The sequence below is a fragment of the Bufo gargarizans genome, chromosome 3 (genome assembly GCF_014858855.1).
Source record: "Bufo gargarizans isolate SCDJY-AF-19 chromosome 3, ASM1485885v1, whole genome shotgun sequence".
Lineage (NCBI taxonomy): Eukaryota > Metazoa > Chordata > Amphibia > Anura > Bufonidae > Bufo > Bufo gargarizans.
In genome coordinates this window covers 188,712,649-188,733,129 of record NC_058082.1, presented here as the reverse complement: position 1 = coordinate 188,733,129, position 20,481 = coordinate 188,712,649, and the positions used below count along the sequence as shown (strand labels likewise).

At 42.7% G+C, this 20,481-nt stretch overlaps 1 protein-coding gene across 3 annotated transcripts in view; it reads left to right on the top strand.

Moving 5' to 3' along the window:
• UGGT2 (UDP-glucose glycoprotein glucosyltransferase 2) overlaps positions 1-20,481 on the top strand; it is a 421,287-nt gene that overhangs the window by 131,666 nt on the left and 269,140 nt on the right. For all 3 annotated transcript variants that reach the window (XM_044284938.1, XM_044284937.1, XM_044284939.1), the window contains exons 13-15: positions 10,437-10,556; positions 16,057-16,142; positions 17,621-17,741. In XM_044284938.1, the coding sequence (XP_044140873.1) occupies positions 10,437-10,556; positions 16,057-16,142; positions 17,621-17,741 (327 nt within the window). The remainder of the gene's footprint in view (positions 1-10,436; positions 10,557-16,056; positions 16,143-17,620; positions 17,742-20,481) is intronic.

Here is a 20,481-nt window from a genome sequence, read left to right as displayed (position 1 = left end):
TTTGTATTCTTCTTTACAAAGTCAAATATTCACTATAGAAACTGAAAAATGTTTGAAGATTTTGCTTTTCTTTTAATCACTTAAAGGGAGTCTGTCACCTCCATATGGCCATATGCAGTGCTTACATTGCCCTATAGCACACCTATACATGAACCTTATGGTACCTTTGTCTTTACACTTGCAGAAGCTGGAAAAACGAACTTTGATTGATATGCACTGTGTTGGTGCCCAGGCTGCCCTGCCTTTTTTTATTGTTCCCCAGCCTTTGCATATGCCCGCCCTCCTATTCCCTTCCGTCATCCGAAGGTCCGGCTAGACTCCGCGACTGTGCACCGCTTGGCCGGAGCATGCGCACTGTGATGCCTATTGTTGGCACGGCATCGCTTTAACTACTGCGCTTGCTCCAGCGAACGGCGCAAAACCATCGGCAATGTGGCGTTTTCTGGCGCATGCGCAGTAGTTAAAGCGATGCAATGCGAATTATTTTGGTGGAAAAACTAATTTCATTCAGCGCTGCAGTTATATGTGGTAAAATATTTTGAATCCATTGGGTCATGGAGGGAAGGTCTGTGTTAAGCCAGTATTTGTGGATAAGAAGCCTTGCTGCTCCCAAAAGGGAGATAAACAATCTGGGGGGGGGGGGGGGGGCGAAAGCCCCAATAGGGCTAGTAAAGGCGATGTCGGGAAAGCTGTCTGGCACACTTTTTATTACTAAGGGCAAATATCTCGGACCACCAAGTCTGGATTAGTGGGCATGTCCATCAAATGTGGTAGAAGGTGCCTTTCTGTTCACAGAATCTCCAACAGACATCTGACCTGTCTGGCTTATATAGACAGGTGACATCAGGGGTTTTATACCACCTAGTTAGAACTTTGTAACCATTCTCCTGTGTTCGCACACATCTCAAACTTTTGTGGGGAGTTATCAATATTGAGGGAAGTTCAGACTGGGGCCAAGAAATTTTAAGGTCTTTCTCCCATAAATTAATAAAGGCCGGTTTGGGCATCAAGACAGGGGTTGCAATTAGTTTGTAGATCCTAGATATGAGTTTAGAAGGTGGTTTTTGGGATAAGCTTAGACTTTCAAGCCAGGTGATTGGGCGTAAAAGGGCACTTTTGGGGATATATTTTGATGTGAAAGATCTTAAGAATGAGATCAAAGGGTGTAAAAATGTTAGCTCAGGGAAGAGGGAGAGAATTCCTTTCGAGTCAAGAAGTCCATTTCCCTCGTCAAACAGGTAAATGACCTTGATTGTTGAGTTACGTACAGTGTGAGGTAAACTGTCTGAGTGCTAATGGAGCATGGGCCAAGATGTCTTTTATACAGGGAGTGCAGAATTATTAGGCAAGTTGTATTTTTGAGGATTAATTTTATTATTGAACAACAACCATGTTCTCAGTGAACCCAAAAAACTCATTAATATCAAAGCTGAATATTTTTGGAAGTAGTTTTTAGTTTGTTTTTAGTTTTAGCTATTTTAGGGGGATATCTGTGTGTGCAGGTGACTATTACTGTACATAATTATTAGGCAACTTAACAAAAAACAAATATATACCCATTTCAATTATTTATTTTTACCAGTGAAACCAATATAACATCTCAACATTCACAAATATACATTTCTGACATTCAAAAACAAAACAAAAACAAATCAGGTGACCAATATAGCCACCTTTCTTTGCAAGGACACTCAAAAGCCTGCCATCCATGGATTCTGTCAGTGTTTTGATCTGTTCACCATCAACATTGCGTGCAGCAGCAACCACAGCCTCCCAGACACTGTTCAGAGAGGTGTACTGTTTTCCCTCCTTGTAAATCTCACATTTGATGATGGACCACAGGTTCTCAATGGGGTTCAGATCAGGTGAACAAGGAGGCCATGTCATTAGATTTTCTTCTTTTATACCCTTTCTTGCCAGCCACGTTGTGGAGTACTTGGACGTGTGTGATGGAGCATTGTCCTGCATGAAAACCATGTTTTTCTTACCTTGCAGACTTCTTCCTGTACCACTGCTTGAAGAAGGTGTCTTCCAGAAACTGGCAGTAGGACTGGGAGTTGAGCTTGACTCCATCCTCAACCCAAAAAGGCCCCACAAGCTCATCTTTGATGATACCAGCCCAAACCAGTACTCCACCTCCACCTTGCTGGCGTCTGAGTCGGACTGGAGCTCTCTGACCTTTACCAATCCAGCCATCTGGCCCATCAAGACTCACTCTCATTTCATCAGTCCATAAAACCTTAGAAAAATCAGTCTTGAGATATTTCTTGGCCCAGTCTTGACGTTTCAGCTTGTGTGTCTTGTTCAGTGGTGGTCGTCTTTCAGCCTTTCTTACCTTGGCCATGTCTCTGAGTATTGCACACCTTGTGCTTTTGGGCACTCCAGTGATGTTGCAGCTCTGAAATATGGCCAAACTGGTGGCAAGTGGCATCTTGGCAGCTGCACGCTTGACTTTTCTCAGTTCATGGGCAGTTATTTTGCGCCTTGGTTTTTCCACACGCTTCTTGCGACCCTGTTGACTATTTTGAATGAAACGCTTGATTGTTTGATGATCACGCTTCAGAAGCTTTGCAATTTTAAGAGTGCTGCATCCCTCTGCAAGATATCTCACTATTTTTCACTTTTCTGAGCCTGTCAAGTCCTTCTTTTGACCCATTTTGCCAAAGGAAAGGAAGTTGCCTAATAATTATGCACACCTGATATAGGGTGTTGATGTCATTAGACCACACCCCTTCTCATTACAGAGATGCACATTACCTAATATGCTTAATTGGTAGTAGGCTTTCAAGCCTATACAGCTTGGAGTAAGACAACATGCATAAAGAGGATGATGTGGTCAAAATACTCATTTGCCTAATAATTCTGCACGTAGTGTACATATTAGGGGGGAAGGTAAAGGAATGGCGTTCTGTGAGGATTGAAACCATTTCCACGCAGCCAGGGTCAACCTGATCAGTGGGTTAGAAGGCTTGATGTAGAAAAGAGGGGTTTCATCTCCAACTAGGACACTGGAGAAAGGGTGTTTATAATCAGTCTGTTCCATGTGTACCCAAGCACTAGGTTGGGAACCAATGAACCAGTTGACCAGTCTGGATAGGGAAATTGCTCTGCCGTACAACTCTGGATCGGGCAGACCAATCCCACCGTGAGGTTTTGGTTTTTTAAGAGAGGAATAAGTCTGGCATGGTCGCTTCCCTGCTCATAGAAACAGTTTGATGTGGTGCTTCAAAGTTTCAAAGTATGTTTTTGGCACAGGAATGGGAAGGACCTGTTGTAAGTAGATTAGTCTAGGTAAGATCAAAGAGGTGATGAGGTTTTTCCTCCCAAACCAAGATAACATTAGGGGTTATAAAGTGAAAAGTTGTTCAGATATTGAGTGAAGGAGGGGGGTGTAGTTTAGGCTAAAAAGTGTTAATAGGGTAGGGCCAATTCTAACCCTCAGATAAGTAATAAATGGAGAGTCCCACGAGAAAGGGGAGGAAGACATGAGTTCGGATTTAGTGGCAGGATGGATGTCAAGGCTTAAAATTTGGGATTTCTTCATATTGATTTTAAAGTTGGATAAGTAGCTAAAGAGTTCAAGAGTGTTGTATATGATAGGGAGTGATGTAGTAGGGTTAGCAGATAAGATCATCAAGTCGTCCACAAAAGCAGTGACTTTATGTGAGCGCTGACCAAGTTTTACCCCTTCTATTCTATCATCTCTTCTTAAAGCCTGTAAAATGGATTCCATGACTAAAACAAAAAGGAGGGGGGAGAGAGGACATCCCTGTCTGGTGCCATTTCTGATAACAAAGGAGGGGGATAGAGTACTGTTAATGATTATGGAAGCAGAGGCCTTTAGATACATAGAGAAAACTGCGTTGACAAATGGGACTGGGAGCCCAAAGGTTAGTAGTGTCAAGCGCATAAATTCCCAGTCCACTCTGTCAAATGCCTTTTCGGCATCAATGCTGAGAAAAATCATGGGTTGTTTTGTTTTCTTTGAGTGGTGAATAGCGTTAAGAACTCTGGGCAGGGAGACTATCAGGGCCAGGGCATTTCCCATTGGGCCGTTCCTAGTTCCTGTAAAGTGAAGGGGGCTTGTAATGTATGTGCTTGTGGGACTGATATTGATGGCAAAGCAAGAGAGTGTAAGAAGTTATTCATTTCTTGTAGAGAGGGAGGAGGGGGTCTTGCCTCCAAGTTCGTTATCACGTAAGTTATATAACTTGTGATAAAATTTCTGGAATTGAGAGGCAATAGCTGAGGTGGTAAAGACCTCTTCCCCACGACACCTCTAACTTTGTGGATATAGTTATGTGATTTCCTTTGTTTGATGCGTTGCATCATAAATTTGGATGCTTTATCACTGTGTCCATAATGTTTAAATTGGGAGTGAAGATAGTATTTTGCAGATATTGAGTTCAATGTGTTATTCAGTTGGGCTCTTAGATCAGAGAGCTCAATAAAGTGTGCCTCTAATAGGGATTGTTTGTGTAATGTTTCAAGTTTTTTGATCTGAGAGAGTAGGGAGTCAATGTGGGCTGTTCTTTCTTTTTTTTATCTAGTCCCCATGCTGATAAAATGTCCACGTATATAGGCCTTATGTGAATCCCATATAACCATATAACATGGGGGGAGGCGGGGGGGTAGTGAGGGAGCAGAGATGGTAATAAACACAGGAGAATGGTGAGATAGGTGGATGTTGCCTATGGAGGTCTTGGGGCAGAACTGTAGGTGCTCCTTAGAAATAAATAAATAAATCCAGTCTCTGGTAGGAGCCATGCACGTTAGAATAGAAGGTGTAGTCGCGCGTGGAGGGATTCTTCAATCTCCATACATCATGTAACAAGAGGGAGTAAAGCTTTTTTTTTTTTTAAGGCTGTTAAGAGCTTTAGTAGATATAGCTGACTTCTTTGTCGAGGAGTCTACTGAAGGTTCTAGAGTAAGATTTAGATCACCTCCGAGCACCACCACACCCTCCAACATTGGATCCAATATAGACAGAGTGGACAATAACCAAGATCTCTAATTAGTGTTGGGAGCATAAAGATTAATAAAAGTGTAGATTTGGTTTGCAATATTGCCCTTAAGTAGGACATATCTACCTTCAGTGTCTTGAGTGTGTGAGATATAGGAGAAGGGAACATCCCTCCTGATACCGATGCTCACGCCCCTGGATGCCACAGAGTCGGAACCACAGCGATACCAGTATGGGAATATAGAATGCTTAAGGTTGGGGTACTTATTAAATTTAAAATGGGTCTCTTGAAGCATAATAGGGCAGTTTTCTTTTTTTAGATAAGAGAAAATCTTTCTCCAATTTGAAGGGGAGTTAAGGCCTTTAACATTAAAGGATGATACTATAATGTTAGCCATCTCTCCCATAGAAAACACAGAAGTACATCCTCGGTATCACTGTTAAGTATTGTTCCTTGTAGGTGTGTTTCATTGATATAACTAACCCTCTGGGGCGGAGCAGGGGGTCCCATCCCAAGTAGGTACTGGGCATGTTAAGATGGTCGGTCCTGGTAATAAAAGAAAAGAACAAAAACAATAAGAAAATAACTAACATGATAGCCTCCGCTGAGGAGGACAAACTGAAAACTGTCAGAGCCTGAGAGCTCTGATAAATCACAAGGGGGAATTGTGACAATTTGTAGCACCCTCATGACGCTAAAAGGTGAAGGATAACGGAGCAAACCTGGGTGACCCCCCCCCGGAAGGAAACAGGAAGGGGTGGGGAAGGCAACCAGGTGGCCCGTCTGGCTGTTAGACATGAAGTGACATCTTGAAATCCCAAAATAAGGAACATTTGAGAATAAAAGCGATACTTATGTGAAAGCACAAAGTTCCTTGTATGGATTGAAGACCAGCTGGACACTTCTTCTAGCCTTAGTTTTCCAGAGAAATTCTTCTTGGCGTGGAAGAGGAGTTGGCTCTTTTGGATCTCTGCAACTTTGGGATCTTGGGGGTCTCCCATGGTGTAATCCGGTGAAGATCAGGGAGAATGGCAAGGTCCAGAACAGGGTCCCAATTTTTAATCTGAAGAGAAGAACTCTTGAGCTTTTCATAGGCCTTGTCTAGGTCGCAGAAAGAAGAGATATTAACACGTCGGCCTTCATGTAGAAAGGAAAGGCCAAATGGAAAGTTCCATCTGTAAATTATTTTGTGGGCACGAAGCCAATCAGTAAGGGGCTTTAAAGCTCTTCTTCTTTTTTTCAATGTTGACTGTGCTAGGTCTTGAAAAAACTGAAATTTGGTTGTCTTCCCATGAAATATTTGGGGTGTTCCTAGCATGATTTAAGATGGATTCTTTAACAGGATAGTGCAGAAACTGGCATATTACATCTCTAGGTGGTTCACCTTGTTGAGGTTTAGCTCTAAAAGCTCGGTTGGCCCTTTTTCCAGGAGCACTTCATGTGCAGAGTCAGGGCCAAGGAGAGACATGCATATTTGGACGACTGTGTCAGGAATATCGTCAGCAGCGATTTAGGGGAATCCCTGACGAAATCGCAAGTTGTTGCGTCTGCCCCGATTCTCTTAGTCTTCAATCGCTAAATATATAGCGTTTAGGTGGGCCTGACATTTTGTTAAGCTTGTAGAGACATCACTCTGATGTTGGATGGCGGCAGCTTTGGCTTCTTTAAGGGCCTCCACTCTTCTCCCCACATGGCGCACGTCCTCTTTAATTGAGGTTAGATCTTGGCTCAAGGGGTAAAGCATTTCTGCCAGGGTTTCTTTTTGGAAGGCTCTAGATATTGGGAGGCCCTCAGGTTCAGGGGAATCATCCCTACCTGTACCCGAAGCTTCAGAGGTACAAGGTTTATGTCCGGTAGCTTTCGTTGTTCCGGGCGCCATCTTGGAGTCTCTAGCAATGTAAGTGGTCGCCGCCTTCTTGATGAATTTCTCCATCTCTGCCGCTTGAGTATTGTTTTTAGATGGACCGGATGGGTCAGCGACTTTAGGGCCACCGATTTTGACCATTTTGGATCCTTCTTTTACGGCTTAAATACGCTGTGAGGGTTTAGATTGAAGCGGAGCTGTGCTTCACACTACCATCAGAGTCCGGCGCAGGCTCCGCCCCCCAGAATGTCAAACATTTCTGCAGCGCTGTATTTTTAGCGACTCTGGGGTTGCGGTTGCGGCAGCTAAGGAGTTGTGCTGTGACCCCTTTCAGTTTAATGGCTGCAGGGCTACACAGATATTTTTCGTTGTGCAGTGGTAGTGGTGGTTAAGATCACCATGTCACCTTAACCTAACTCTCAATTCAATGCTCAAATCGGTCTGTTAACATGGACTATCTGTTCACTAAAGGATCAAATTACATGGAGGTCAATGGAGAGGGGGGTGGGGGAGGAGATGAAGGGTCTGGCTGCTGTAGACAGAAAGAGAAACTGACCCATAGAGAATGCTGCTGGATTGTAAGTGATTTACTGTCTTAATTCACTGCTGAAATCAAATGTAAACTGCTTAGTTCTGATATATTCCATTACTGCTTCTGAGGGTGTGATACAGGGAGTTAAGAAACAGACCCCCATGATATTTTGCTCACATTGACAAATCCACACATTTCGCTTCCTAATCTCTTTCGCCTTCTGGAGACCAATGTTAGGCTATCGGGATACAAGGTTAACACTGCTAAGACTGAAGCCTTGCCCCTTAATTACCCCCTGGATAGCTTAAATAAACTGAAAACTAACTTCCGCTTTCGATGGCAGGATACAAAATTGCGCTATCTTGGGATTGATCTAACTCCGACATATGGTTCACTATATGGTCAAAACTTCCCAAACACTTTTCGGGACCTTAGGGTTCTTATGACCAAGTGGATGTCTCTTCCCATATCCTTATTAGGTCGCATAGCCGCGGTTAAAATGACAATTTTGCCCAGGCTTTTATATATGTTTGAGACCCTACCGGTCCTCGTTCCTCTAAAGGAATTATGGGCCTTTCAGGCAAGTATGCTGAGGTTTATATGGAATGGGAAGAGACATCGGATAGTGTGTGCAACTCTTACGGCACCTAAATCTCAGGGGGGTTTGGCAGCTCCAGATATCACGAGATATTACTGGGCCACACATCTCAAAAGGCTCCCAGCTTGGTCTACTATATATGCCTACTCCAGATGGCTAGAAATGTGAAACTATGGATAGCTCCTATACATCCCAACTCGCTTTTATGGACGCCACTCCCGACCACTTCGGTACCGGAGATGCTAGGCCCAATGACCCATACCTATAACATTTGGCGAAGTTGTAATCACAAATTCTCCCTAGCTCCTGAAAAGTCCTCAATGACTTCCTTTTTATTTAATCCTTTGTTCCCAATGGGTATGCACACCTCTTTTTTTTTTTTTTTTTTTTAGGCCCTGGTTCTCCAATAAATTATTTCGCTTTGTGAATATAACTGATCATAAAACGCTCCGCTTACTGCCGCTAGATAGATTAAAAATGTCCTTCCAGTTGCCTGAATCCTCCGGATATCAATATTTACAACTTCAACATTTGTTTTTTGGCCTCTTTAAATCCTCAAGCGTTTCCATCCCCTCATCATTTGAGAAACTATGCAAGCTATCAAACACCACTAGGGGTCTCATATCAGAGATATATTGTATTTTGTCGTCTTCAACTGTAAAACACCCTTATAGGACCAAATGGGAATCTTTCCTTGACCGCCCTATTTCACCTGCAGAATGGGGGCTGATATGGGAAAGGACTGCAAAGACCTCCTCCTGCATTACACATAGGGAAAATTCTTACAAGATACTAATATTTTGGTACCACACCCCAAAATTACTGAGACCCCTTAACCCTAACATCTCAGATAGATGTTGGAGATGTGCTGCAGGGGAAGGTTCTCACGTGCATATTTTCTGGGAATGCCCGTTGATTCGGCCTTTTTGGCAAATAGTACAGGAGGTTCTTTTCAGTCGTCTTAATATCAGATTCCCACTTGATCCCTTTTTTTATTTGTTAAATATGCCGCCGGTATCACTGAAGAAACATGTCTTACTCCTTACCTTGCACATTTTGACTGCAGCCAGATGTCTTATAGCTAGATTCTGGAAGAAAACAACCTCCCCTACCCAGCTAGACCTTTTTACTAATATTATTGAGGTCAGGAGAATGGAATATCTATCAGCTAGCTTGACTAATAGTTTGGATAGGTTTAACAAAACCTGGCAGTTGTGGGACGACTTCCATGAGCCTAGTCTGTAAAACCTACGATGTCTAGCCCTGATTACCTTTCCCTATGTGTCATGTGTTTGTCGTTACCCCGTTGTTCGTGAATGGATGTTAATGTGTATATTCTAGGCATACAATTTTTTTTATATGTCTAGGTTAGGGCTACTGCTACCGCTGACATTCCTTGTTCATACCCTTAATGATTGGATACGCTGCTGTTCAATTGTACTCTTATTTACCTATGTCTTCTATACTTTGTGAACATTGATGACATGTTCTTTTGTGATTATTTGCCACTTTGTAAAATGGGATAAGTGATGCTAACTTGTCCACCTATCTCTGTTATTATAATAAAAATAAACAGACAATAAAAAATAAATAAAAAAGAAACGGACCCCCGTCTGTCCATGTCCTGTGTATGGGCTGTCATGAAAACAGCTTGTCTCCACCCATTGGCTCTGAAAACATTATAGATTGCAGAGGGGCAACTGCTAAACATTTCAGAATCAGTCATATAATATAATAGTCAGTCATATAATAGTCATGTAATGGCTAAAATAGCATTATTCCTCATATACATCTACATGGGCTTATTCTGAAAAAGTCACCTGAAATCCTCTGTCAGCAGATTTGTACCTATGAAACTGGCTGACCTGTTACTTGTGTGCTTGACAACTGAAGGCATCTTTGTTGGTCCCATGTTTGCATGTTCCTGCATTGCTGATTAAAAATTTAGTTTTGATATGCAAATGAGCCTCTAGGAGCACCAGGGACGTTGCCATTACTCCTAGAGGCTTAGCTCTGCAACTGCTGTGCCCTCTGCACTCTGACAGGGCCAGGCAATGAAAACATCATCACGCCTGGCCCTGACCTCCTAAAGTAAATTAAAGTGGAGAGAGTGCGTCAGTTGTCGAGAGCCAAGCCTCTAGGTGTAATGGCAACGCCCCCATTGCTCCTAGAGGCTCATTTGCATATATTACAACTTTTCTCAGCAATATGGGCACCTATGAACACGGGACGAACACAGATGTCTTCAGCTGCCAAGCACACATGCAGCAGGTCAGCCAGTTTTATCATGCCCTTTAAATACATGTATTCTGCTACAGAGATATGCAGCTTTTCTGTGCAGAATCCCTTATGGAAATCTGCAAAGAAACCTGACCTTTTTTTATTGTATTTTTTTATATATAAATCTACAGCTTTCTTTGCCCAACACCAATTTTGTAAAAGGAAAAGCATTAATGTTTAATGTCTGTGTTGTTCTAGTGGGTTAATGATATTGAGATGGATCACAAGTATTCCAAATGGCCTTCAAGTCTCCAAGAGCTGTTGAGGCCAGTATTTCCTGGAGCCATACGTTCTATCAGACGAAACTTTTTCAATTTGGTGAGTATCCTCTCATACATATATGAATGTGCTCACAATAAATTCATACGAGCTTCAATGGAACAAATAATTACACCGCACGTCTCTACAAAGGAGACAACACGCAGGTAACTATGAAGCAGAAGCAGCATTTGCACTAGTGCCGCTACCCCTTCAGGCTAGGTCTACACAACGACATTTGTTGTGTGACAGATAGGGCACAACTACACTACACTGATAACAAATGTTGTCGTGTAGACCTAGCCTTAAGCAGCTGACCTAAGAGGTGCCAGGTCAGACCCCCGCTGATCTGATATTGATGAACTATCCAGAGAATAAGTTATCACTATTGTAGCCATGCATAACTCTTTAATTTATCAGTAAAAAGCATTAAGCTTCATGCACGCAGTCATTTTTTTTTTCATCTGTGTGCTATCCACATTTTTGCAGATAGCCTACTGACTGATAAATTTCTATGGGGCTATGCATCTGTATTTTTGGCGGATCCATGTGGCCATTCTGCAGATTATAGAACATGTCCTATTCTGGTTTGTACTGCAGACAATAATGAGCATATCTTTTGATGGGGGTCAGAAAAATGTGGCATACACACAGAAGGTATCTGCGTTTGTGGACCAAAATACGAACATGTTCGTGTAAATGAACAAGACAGCGTCCATGGGTCACAAATGCATCATTTTAAATAAGGGTACAGGCATTGGTACAATTGCTGTCTGTAAAGGATAATAGGCTATTACAGTACATGCAGATAAAATGTTAAGTGCAAAAAGGTGCTCCCAGTGCATTAAAGAGAGGACCTGTCACCGCTCCTGACATTCCTGCTTTATTAGCTTCATGCATAATAACAATTCTGGAGCCTCTATTCTTATGGCTTTATGTTGTGCCATTCCTTTATTATTTCTACTAGAAGTTATGAATGAATTACTAGCAGTCTGCAGTAAGGGTACAGAGGGGAGGTAACCAGTTTGGGGGGGTGTCCCTACAAAGTCTGACAATGGAAACACTGATTATATAGAGTCAGAGCAGGGACACCCCCCCCCCCCCCCAACTGGTTACCTCCCCTCTGTACCCTTACTGCAGACTGCTAGTAATTCATTCATAACTTCTAGTAGAAAAATAAAGGAATGGCACAACATAGAGCCATAAGAATAGAGGCTCCGGAATTATTACATGAGGAATGCATGGAGCTATTAAAATAGGCATGTCAGGAGTGGTGAAAGGTCCTCTTCAAAAGGCCAATATGTAAAATCCATAAGACAACCACAGAAGTGGCATTAGCTTTGACATGTGTTTCAACTTTGCTTTAGATGTACATGTATAAGACGCAGAAACTATGGCGGGATACTGTATCACTTTATACTTGTATATACAGGGGTATATACTTATACCCCAGTTGCAGATGCTCTTGTATATGGACACATGTATGTATGCAAGATATAAAGGGATTTGCAAGATGTGCATGATGAACCATGTTTCTTTTTTGTGGACAATTCCTTTTTTTTTTTTTTTTTGGTATACCCTAAATTTTAAATATAAAACTGAAGCATCTGTTGTGAACAAAGCCGTTGAATTGCTAATGTGATAAGCAGAAAATAAATACAATTAGTTGCTGCTGTTAGGAAGAAATATGACAAAGATTAATGGTGTACAATAGGCTGGCAGAAAAAAAAATCCCTGCCATCTGCTTTCATCACACGATAAGTTTTGCAGCACACACAAGAATGCCTTGTTCTGTAGTGCGATGTCCTGAAAGAGAAGAAAGTCATGGCGACCTTCTATTAGGTAATGCTAGGGATAACCAATGAAGAGCATTGATAATCGCACCTTTTAATTTAGTGACGATCCCTATTTAAAATGACAGGCCTGCTCAGCTTCTAATAGAAGACTTTTATGTGCCTTTATCTAGGTGTTTTATTCCATAAATCCTTTAAAATGTAGTTTAATACCGTGTTGATTCTTCCGCAGCGATGGATTCAGTTTGCCAAGTTTACAGAAGTGTTGAGAAACTATATCCCAAAAGTTCCTTCTAATCCTGCTGGGGGCTTGTACCGTTCAAGAAGTCCTGGGGGGCAGTGTGTTCCTAATGAGAAAGTAACTAAGCCTTTTGGGGATAAGAGAAAATAGCTGCGGATTAGGGAATAACTGTAGCTTGAAGTAGTAAACAATGCTTAGTCGCCTAAGAACGTCTTGGCACAGGAGTTAAAAAGCCGTTGCTGAAATAAATGATGCGTCCTACTAATGGAGAGATTGGCATGTACTGTATGCTTCCGTGCTGGGAGATCTCTGAATCCTAGTGGTACATAATCTAGCGATTCATTGAAGCATGGAGGCAGAAGAGGCATGAAGGTGGAAAGGTGATTAAGATTAGCATTACTTAAGATGATATTGCATCTATGTGTGTTCCTGCTACTAATTTATCGTGCAGGTTGTGCACATTTACCATACACTGGAATCAGTCGAGACTTTTGTGCATCTCTAGGCTTTATCCTAGGATTTATTAGTCATCCGTGGAGTTTTAATTTCCCACACTATAGCTGTTTAAAACTAAAGAGAAAGTTAACTATTCCAAACATTTGTAGCATAACTAAAATGCACCTCTGCCAATCAAACACACAAAGGGGCCGCAACGCTCATGCGAGCAATGTGGCTTCTCATTATATACATGGGCCATCTACCTGCAAACCATCTACTGAAGGGTCACTTCAGTCAGAAAATAGTATGCATGTTTTTAAACTCAATATTCATAGAAAACTTTTTTTTCAGATTTTTTTTGGCTGTATTTCTTTCTCACTTCGGCAGCTCTATGTCATTAAAAATGAATTGGAAAACATTGTCCTTCTGTAGCCCCCTGTCAGGAAACTCATTGTTGGTTTACTGCTGCTCTGAGAGGAAGAGGTTATCTTTTGGTATAATAGTACATTAGTAGAAGTAGGATAACAGTATGATAGCTCTATTGTTCTCTTGATAGGCCTAGAATAGTATTTTATTTAAAGGGGTTGTCTCATTTCGCCATTATTAAGGTAGCGCTCTGACACTTGCTGTTTTGGTATCTCCCGTTTCGGTGCATGAGAGCTACAGAAACGGCGTAGCACAGCAAGCTATGCTGTTTCTGAGATAGGGAAACGGTGTATGTTGCAAGATGAGACAACCCTTTCAACAGTGTAATGTGTGATGCTCTGGTTGGGTCACTCGCCCCCTTCCCTCTCTGGCCACAGTGATGGTCTGACTGAGAACATCAAGTGAAGGCTGTTTGCTGTACTAAAAGTCCAAGCAAATGAGGAAGTTAAAGAGGACAGGAAGTAGAATACATGAAGGGATTTCAAAAAACTATATCCTGAAAACCATGTTCCCTTTTTTTGTATAAAAAAAATACATATATGGGTTCTTAATAAATGATGAAAGAAATGGATAGTATGGACTCTTTAATAGCGACAGTGCCGGATATTGCAGCATTATATTTTTCAAACTGTGTCATAGTGGTTGCTGAGACCCCTTTAAAGGGGTTATCCAATGATATAAAAAATTAAAAGCAGACATCATATAGCACATGCCAACCTCTATTTAACAAGAACCAGCCCTGTACCTCACATGGATCCAGAGAAATCCCCGTTCATTACTCTGCTAGATTTATATCAAGCTGACGGCTCAAGGGGAGTGTCTTTTCTGCTGCAGCTAAGGGGGCGTGTCTCAGCTCTCCCTATCACAGCTCAGGAGGCAGATGAAGGATGAAACTGAGACTGTGCGGCCATCTCAGTGCGCCGACAAAGAAATAAGAAAAAGGACAAACAGCAGGTGGCGCTATACAGATCCATTTTATTGAGTAACTCAGTAGCTATACAAAATTTTTAATTCCATGCAATTACAAAAGTCTTCAGATCCAGGTGCTGGTCTGAAAACTAGAATATTTTCATGGGACAAGTCCCCTCCTCCTCAGATAATAATGATAATAAAAGGAAATCAAATGTAGAGCAAATAAAGAGGCTTGATTCCTGTATTGGAGATCCATTTTCCTATGCATCTTTTTTTCATGAGAAGCAGAATTTGTTGACAGCACAAGGGCAGAGGGAGAACATTCCTTAAATTTATTTATGGACAGTTGCCCCTTTCTCTTGCACTGTGATCTAAAAAGTTGATTAGGAAAATGCATGTCCTATATATGATGTAATAGCCTTAGGGTACTTTCACACTAGCGGCAGGACTGATCCGACAGGCTGTTCACCCTGTCTGATCCGTCCTGCCTCTATTCCGCCGTGCTGCTGGACCGCCACTTCGTCCCCAATGACTATAATGGGGACGGGGGAGGAACTCCGGCGCAGTGCGCGGTGAGAGGCCGCTGGACTAAAAAGTCGGACATACAGTACTTTTAGTCCGGCGGCCTTTCGCCGTGCACTGCCGTTCTGTGCCGGAGCTCCGCCCCCGTCCCCATTATAGTCAATGGGGACGGAGCTGCGATCCTGCGGCAGGACGGATCCGACAGGGTGAGCAGCCTGTCGGATCCGTCCTTCCGCTAGTGTGAAAGTAGCCTTAGCCTGTCGCAACTCCTTTCTCCCATAGGCATGTTTGTTGCATTTGCATATCCATACAGGCAAGAACAAATTGAAGAACAGTTACAGCTGTCAAAGGACTGTTCTCAGATGGCTGCACTGTAGCTACCAGACCTTGCCTATCTGCTGGTCTACTGAACCAAAATGATATCATCATACATCACCATTACCTTATGTATGACTTGTGTTGTACCACTGAGGCCTGTGATTGGCCGCAGCAGTCACAGGGCCAAGCCGCTTCTTGGGTCTTGCGAGGTCCAGGAGTGGCCAGGAACGAAGCAGTGGCAGGCATGGGAGGAGCGCAAGGACAACCCCTTTTAATTAAAAGTACTTTAAAATGGCAGTGTGACAGGATGTCATTTTTTGCTGTGATTAGAATTCAAGGGAAGGGATATTTATTGCTACAGATGTAGCATTCGTCAGGCTAAGCAATGTGGCGCGCTACTCCGTTAACGCAGCACACTACTCATTCTCTCAGTCTTAGGGTGGCACACTACACAAACAGCATACAAACAATCAGTGCACTAAAAGATTAAAGTGGCATGTCGAACATTTGTACTGAACTCTATATTTATGACTCCCTTTTGCCGCTTTTTCCGACAGGTCTCCAGTGTAATAAATTGAGTCCATAGCTTTTTAATATTTAGTTTGCAGTACCTTGCTAATTGGATATAGCAATAGATGAGGAGTTTTGTTTTCAGATCTTTTGACAAACTGTACATGACTTTATTAATCTAGAACTCCTACTGTTTTGTTCTGGAAAAGGTGCCAGAACATGACTAAAGTGCCCTCGCTGAGCACGCCGGGTGTTCATTTCCATTCTGAAATGATGCTAGGTTCTGTTCTCCCAACACGTGAATGCATTGTGCATCTATCACTAATTAAGCATCACTGTGCTGCTTGTCTAGAAGGACCCGTACTTCATGGATATTAAGTGACTTGTACAATTTTCATAGGTTCTTTTCTTCGATCCTGCTCAAGATTATGCTGCTGATTATGTGAAGCTTGCTGAATTATTCTACCAACACAATGTGCCTCTCAGGTATTGTATGGTAACTGGCAAGAATAACTATCCATTATAAAAATGAAATGGTAATGTTGTAATGCTGCTGCTGTAGACCTAAAATATGTATAAGGGGAAAACTGACTGTAATAACAAATAAACCGCTCTATATTTTCCCATGACTATGTACGCGCACTTGGGGGAGCATTGGAAAGTAACCGGGGATGCATTCCATTTTAAAATTCTAGAGACCCTAAGTACATTTTCCAGGGCTTTAATGGTTGTTATGTAGGAAATGTAGCTTTAAACAAGATTTGTATAGCCTGAAAGGAGCTGAAGCCTTCTGTCTGAACTTAAAGGAACCCTCCAGTTCAGGAAGAAAGTTTATATTAACTGAGGAATGTACAGTACACCTACATGGTGTACACCTTTTTCACCTTGGGTTGAGCCACTTCTCAGATTACCGATGGGCTTACACCTGCCCTCGGTTTGACCTGTGCTGCTCACTTCGAGCGCTGCCACACTCAATCCAAGAGTTGAGCTGGACAAGACGGAAGTGTCATGGAGTACCAGTGCTGTAAAGCAAGGGTTTTAATTGGTTCTTCCCCTTTAATTTCATGCAGTTATTTAGTGATGTCTATAACTGGCCACATTTCTGCAGTATGAGGTAACTGTAAATGTGTACTAACCTTTAGGTGAGGCTAGGAGGGGTCGGGAGAGTAGAAAACACTTAGGGGGAGATTTATCAAACTGGTGTAAAGTAGAACTTGCTTAGTTGCCCATAGCAACCAATCAGATTCCGCCTTTTTATTTTTCACAGCTCTTTTGGAAAATGAAAGGTGGGATGTAATTAGTTGCTATGGGCAACTAAGCCCGTCCTTCTTTACACCAGTTTGATAAATCTTCCCCTTAGCTTTGGAACAGTGAGCTCAAGCCACATATCCACAACCATACCAGATATCCTAAAAATAATGGGGCACATTTATTAAGACCAGCGTTGCCTAAAGGCAACACGTATAATACAAAGGGATGGACTTTCACAGACCATAGCCTTTAAGGGGTCCTGCACTTTGTTTAAACTGATCTATCCTCTGGATAGATCATCAGCTTCTGATCGGCGGGGGTCCGACACCCGGGACCACCGCCAATCAGCTGTTTGAGAAGGCAGCGGCGCTCCAGCAGCGCCGAGACCTTCTCGCTGTTTACCACAGGCCCAGTGACATCACGACTTGTATCAACTGGCCTGGGCAGGGCTAAGCTCCATTCAAGGGAACGGAACTTAGCCGTGCCCAGGCCAGTGATACTAGTCGTGGCGTCACTGGGCCCGCGGTAAACGGTGAGAAGGCAGCGGTGCTGCTGGAGCGCCGCTGCCTTCTCAAACAGCTGAACGGCGGGGGTCCCGGGTGTAAGCTCTGAGATGGCTAATAGGGGCCACCCGGAAGGTGACAAGTACTTTTACATTGCACTGTATTTACTTACAGAATTGTTTTGCTTTCATCACTAATTCATTTTTTCAGGATTGGATTGGTCTTTGTGGTCACTGAATCCACTGAAGATGTCGGAGCTGCACTGTGGCATGCCTTTAGTTACATGGCAGATGAAACAGACAATTCTCATGCCTTTTCTTCATTAGTTAGTGTATGTATTACTCATCTTTTTTTGTCTGCTGTGGTCTGTCTTCTAAAATTCTGGATATCTCCTTTAAAAAAGTGTGCAAGTAATTTTGATTCATGAGGTGTACACAGAACATTCACATAGAGGGCCTGACAGCTCTGTGTATGACTAACGTGGAAAATGGGTGTTATCGGCTTGCAGCGTGTCCCCACACAGTCTGACATTGTCCAGTACTTTTTTACAGACTCGGACTGTGTAGAGTCACAGCCTATTAGCAAATGGATTGTGATGAGTGGGTACAGGTAATTTTCTAAGTGAATAGCAATAGTTTCTGCGTTCTTAGGTTACAGGATGCTGCATTTTTTCACCTTGGGTTACTAGAGACCCAGAAATGCATAAGCATATAGAGCTTAATTCATAATAAATATACCCCAGTTTGCTGGCATGAAAAAGTCGCAAACTGCGTGTTTGCAGCTTTTTCAACATCACTTGTGCAACATTTTTTGCATAAATTGTTTTCCTTTGCTGCATTTGCTACTTTTTTCCTGAAAAGGGAACGTGGCGAGCGCAGGGCCTGCAGCCCCATCACACTTAACATCTTGTACGTCAGTTTTCTGGTGGAGTAGATATCATTATAGGCCAGGGGTAGGCAACCCAGGTGCTGGAGTGGATATTAATATAGGCCAGGGGTAGGTAAACTCCAGCACTGCAGCTGTTGCGAAACTACAACTCCCAGCATGCATAATTGCTGTGCTCTGCTAGAAGTGAATCTAGCATGCTGGGAACTGTAGTTTCACAACAGCTGGAGTGCCAAAGGTTACCGACCCCTGGTATAGGTGCACAGAGTGCTGGACGACTTAAATTAGGACTAGCCTCTGGCAACGCACTTAGTTATCTTAGATCAGTGTACGCTGCTGGTATACATTAAATCTTCCCCATAGTGGTTAGTATTTATGCCATTATGTGCAAGATAAACAGTGGCTTAGGTCTGCCCTGTTTAGGTGAGCGCTACAGTGCATAAAAAAGTTTGGGAGGACACAGGACTGTTGAATTTAACACATTAATGACCAGGATAAGATGTTCGAATGCCCAGGATAAGATGAACCTCTGAGCATTTAAGGTTAGGTTCACACACAGCAGATACGCTGCAGATTGTGTGCAGAAAATCCACAGCGTTTTATAGTTCCAGCAAAGTGAATGACGGTTTGCAATTCTCACTCGGTGGAAAAAACCCACTGCAGAAATTTACCTGGTGCCGATGCTGGAAATGATTTTCTTCGCTTATTTTACTTGCTGCAAAGCAAAGTGAAATCTGCATCAAAGCAGCAGCATTTCTGCAACAAAAACACATTTGGTGCTTTTTTTCCAGAAGCGCTGCAGAAAATCTGCTGTATTTCAATCATGTGTGAACATACTTGAACTCCTCTCATCGCCGCAGTCAAGAGTGACTTGTATAATCGGGTGACGTCACCCTTCACTGTCACCCCCTTGAACGGTCACCTGTTTTCCTGGTGATATGTTTGGGAAATGGCAAACCCCCCTGTAAAGGCATGCTATGAGGATCTAGAAATGGCAAACCCCCCTGTAAAGGCATGCTATGAGGATCTAGAAATAGCAAACCCCCCTGTAAAGGCATGCTATGAGGATCTAGAAAGGACCCCAGTGCTAAGCAAATCACTGTGTCATAGTTTATTAGGATACAGAAGTATACATCGTAAAGCAGAATAGTAATCCCTTAATAGGATTCAACATAATGGTAATCAGATCATTTATATTAAAATAATAAGACCACAAAAATGAAATTACAATACATGGGATTATTTAGTACATTTATTGCACAAAAATGACATACAGTGCCTTGCAAAAGTATTGATCCCCCTTGACTTTTTTTTTGTATTTTGTTACATTACAGCCTTAAGTTCAGTGTTTTATAAATCAGAATTTTATGCGATTGATCAGAACACAATAGTCTAAGTTGGTGAAGTGAAATAAGAAAAATATAGAAATAAAACTATTGTTTAGAAATATAAAACATTGGCATGTGTGTATGTATTCACCCCTTTTGTTAGGAAGCCCATAAAAAGCTCTGGTGCAACCAATTGCCTTCAGAAGTCACATAATTAGTGAAATGATGTCCACCTGTGTGCAATCTAAGTGTCACATGATCTGTCATTACATACACCTTTTTTGAAAGGCCCTAGAGGCTGCAACACCTAAGCAAGAGGCATCACTAACTAAACACTGCCGAGAAGACCAAGGAACTCTCCAAACAAGTAAGGCCTCTTTCACACTTGCGTTGTCCGGATCCGGCGTGTACTTCACTTGCTGGAATTACACGCCGGATCCGGAAAAACGCAAGTGTACTGAAAGCATTTGAAGACAGATGCGTCTTCAAAATGCGTTCAGTGTTACTATGGCAGCCAGGACGCTATTAAAGTCCTGGCTGCCATAGTAGGAGCGGGGAGCGGTATACTTACAGTCCGTGCGGCTCCCGGGGCGCTCCAGAATGACGTCAGAGCGCCCCGGGCGCATGGATGACGTGCCATTCGATCACGTGATCCATGCGCTTGGGGCGCCCTGACGTCACTCTGGAGCGCCCCGGGAGCCGCACGGATGGTAAGTATACTGCTCCCCCGCTCCCCACTACACTTTACCATGGCTGCCAGGACTTTAGCGTCCCGGCAGCCATGGTAACCATTCAGAAAAAGCTAAACGTCGTATCCGGCAATGCACCAAAACGATGTTTAGCTTAAGGCCGGATCAA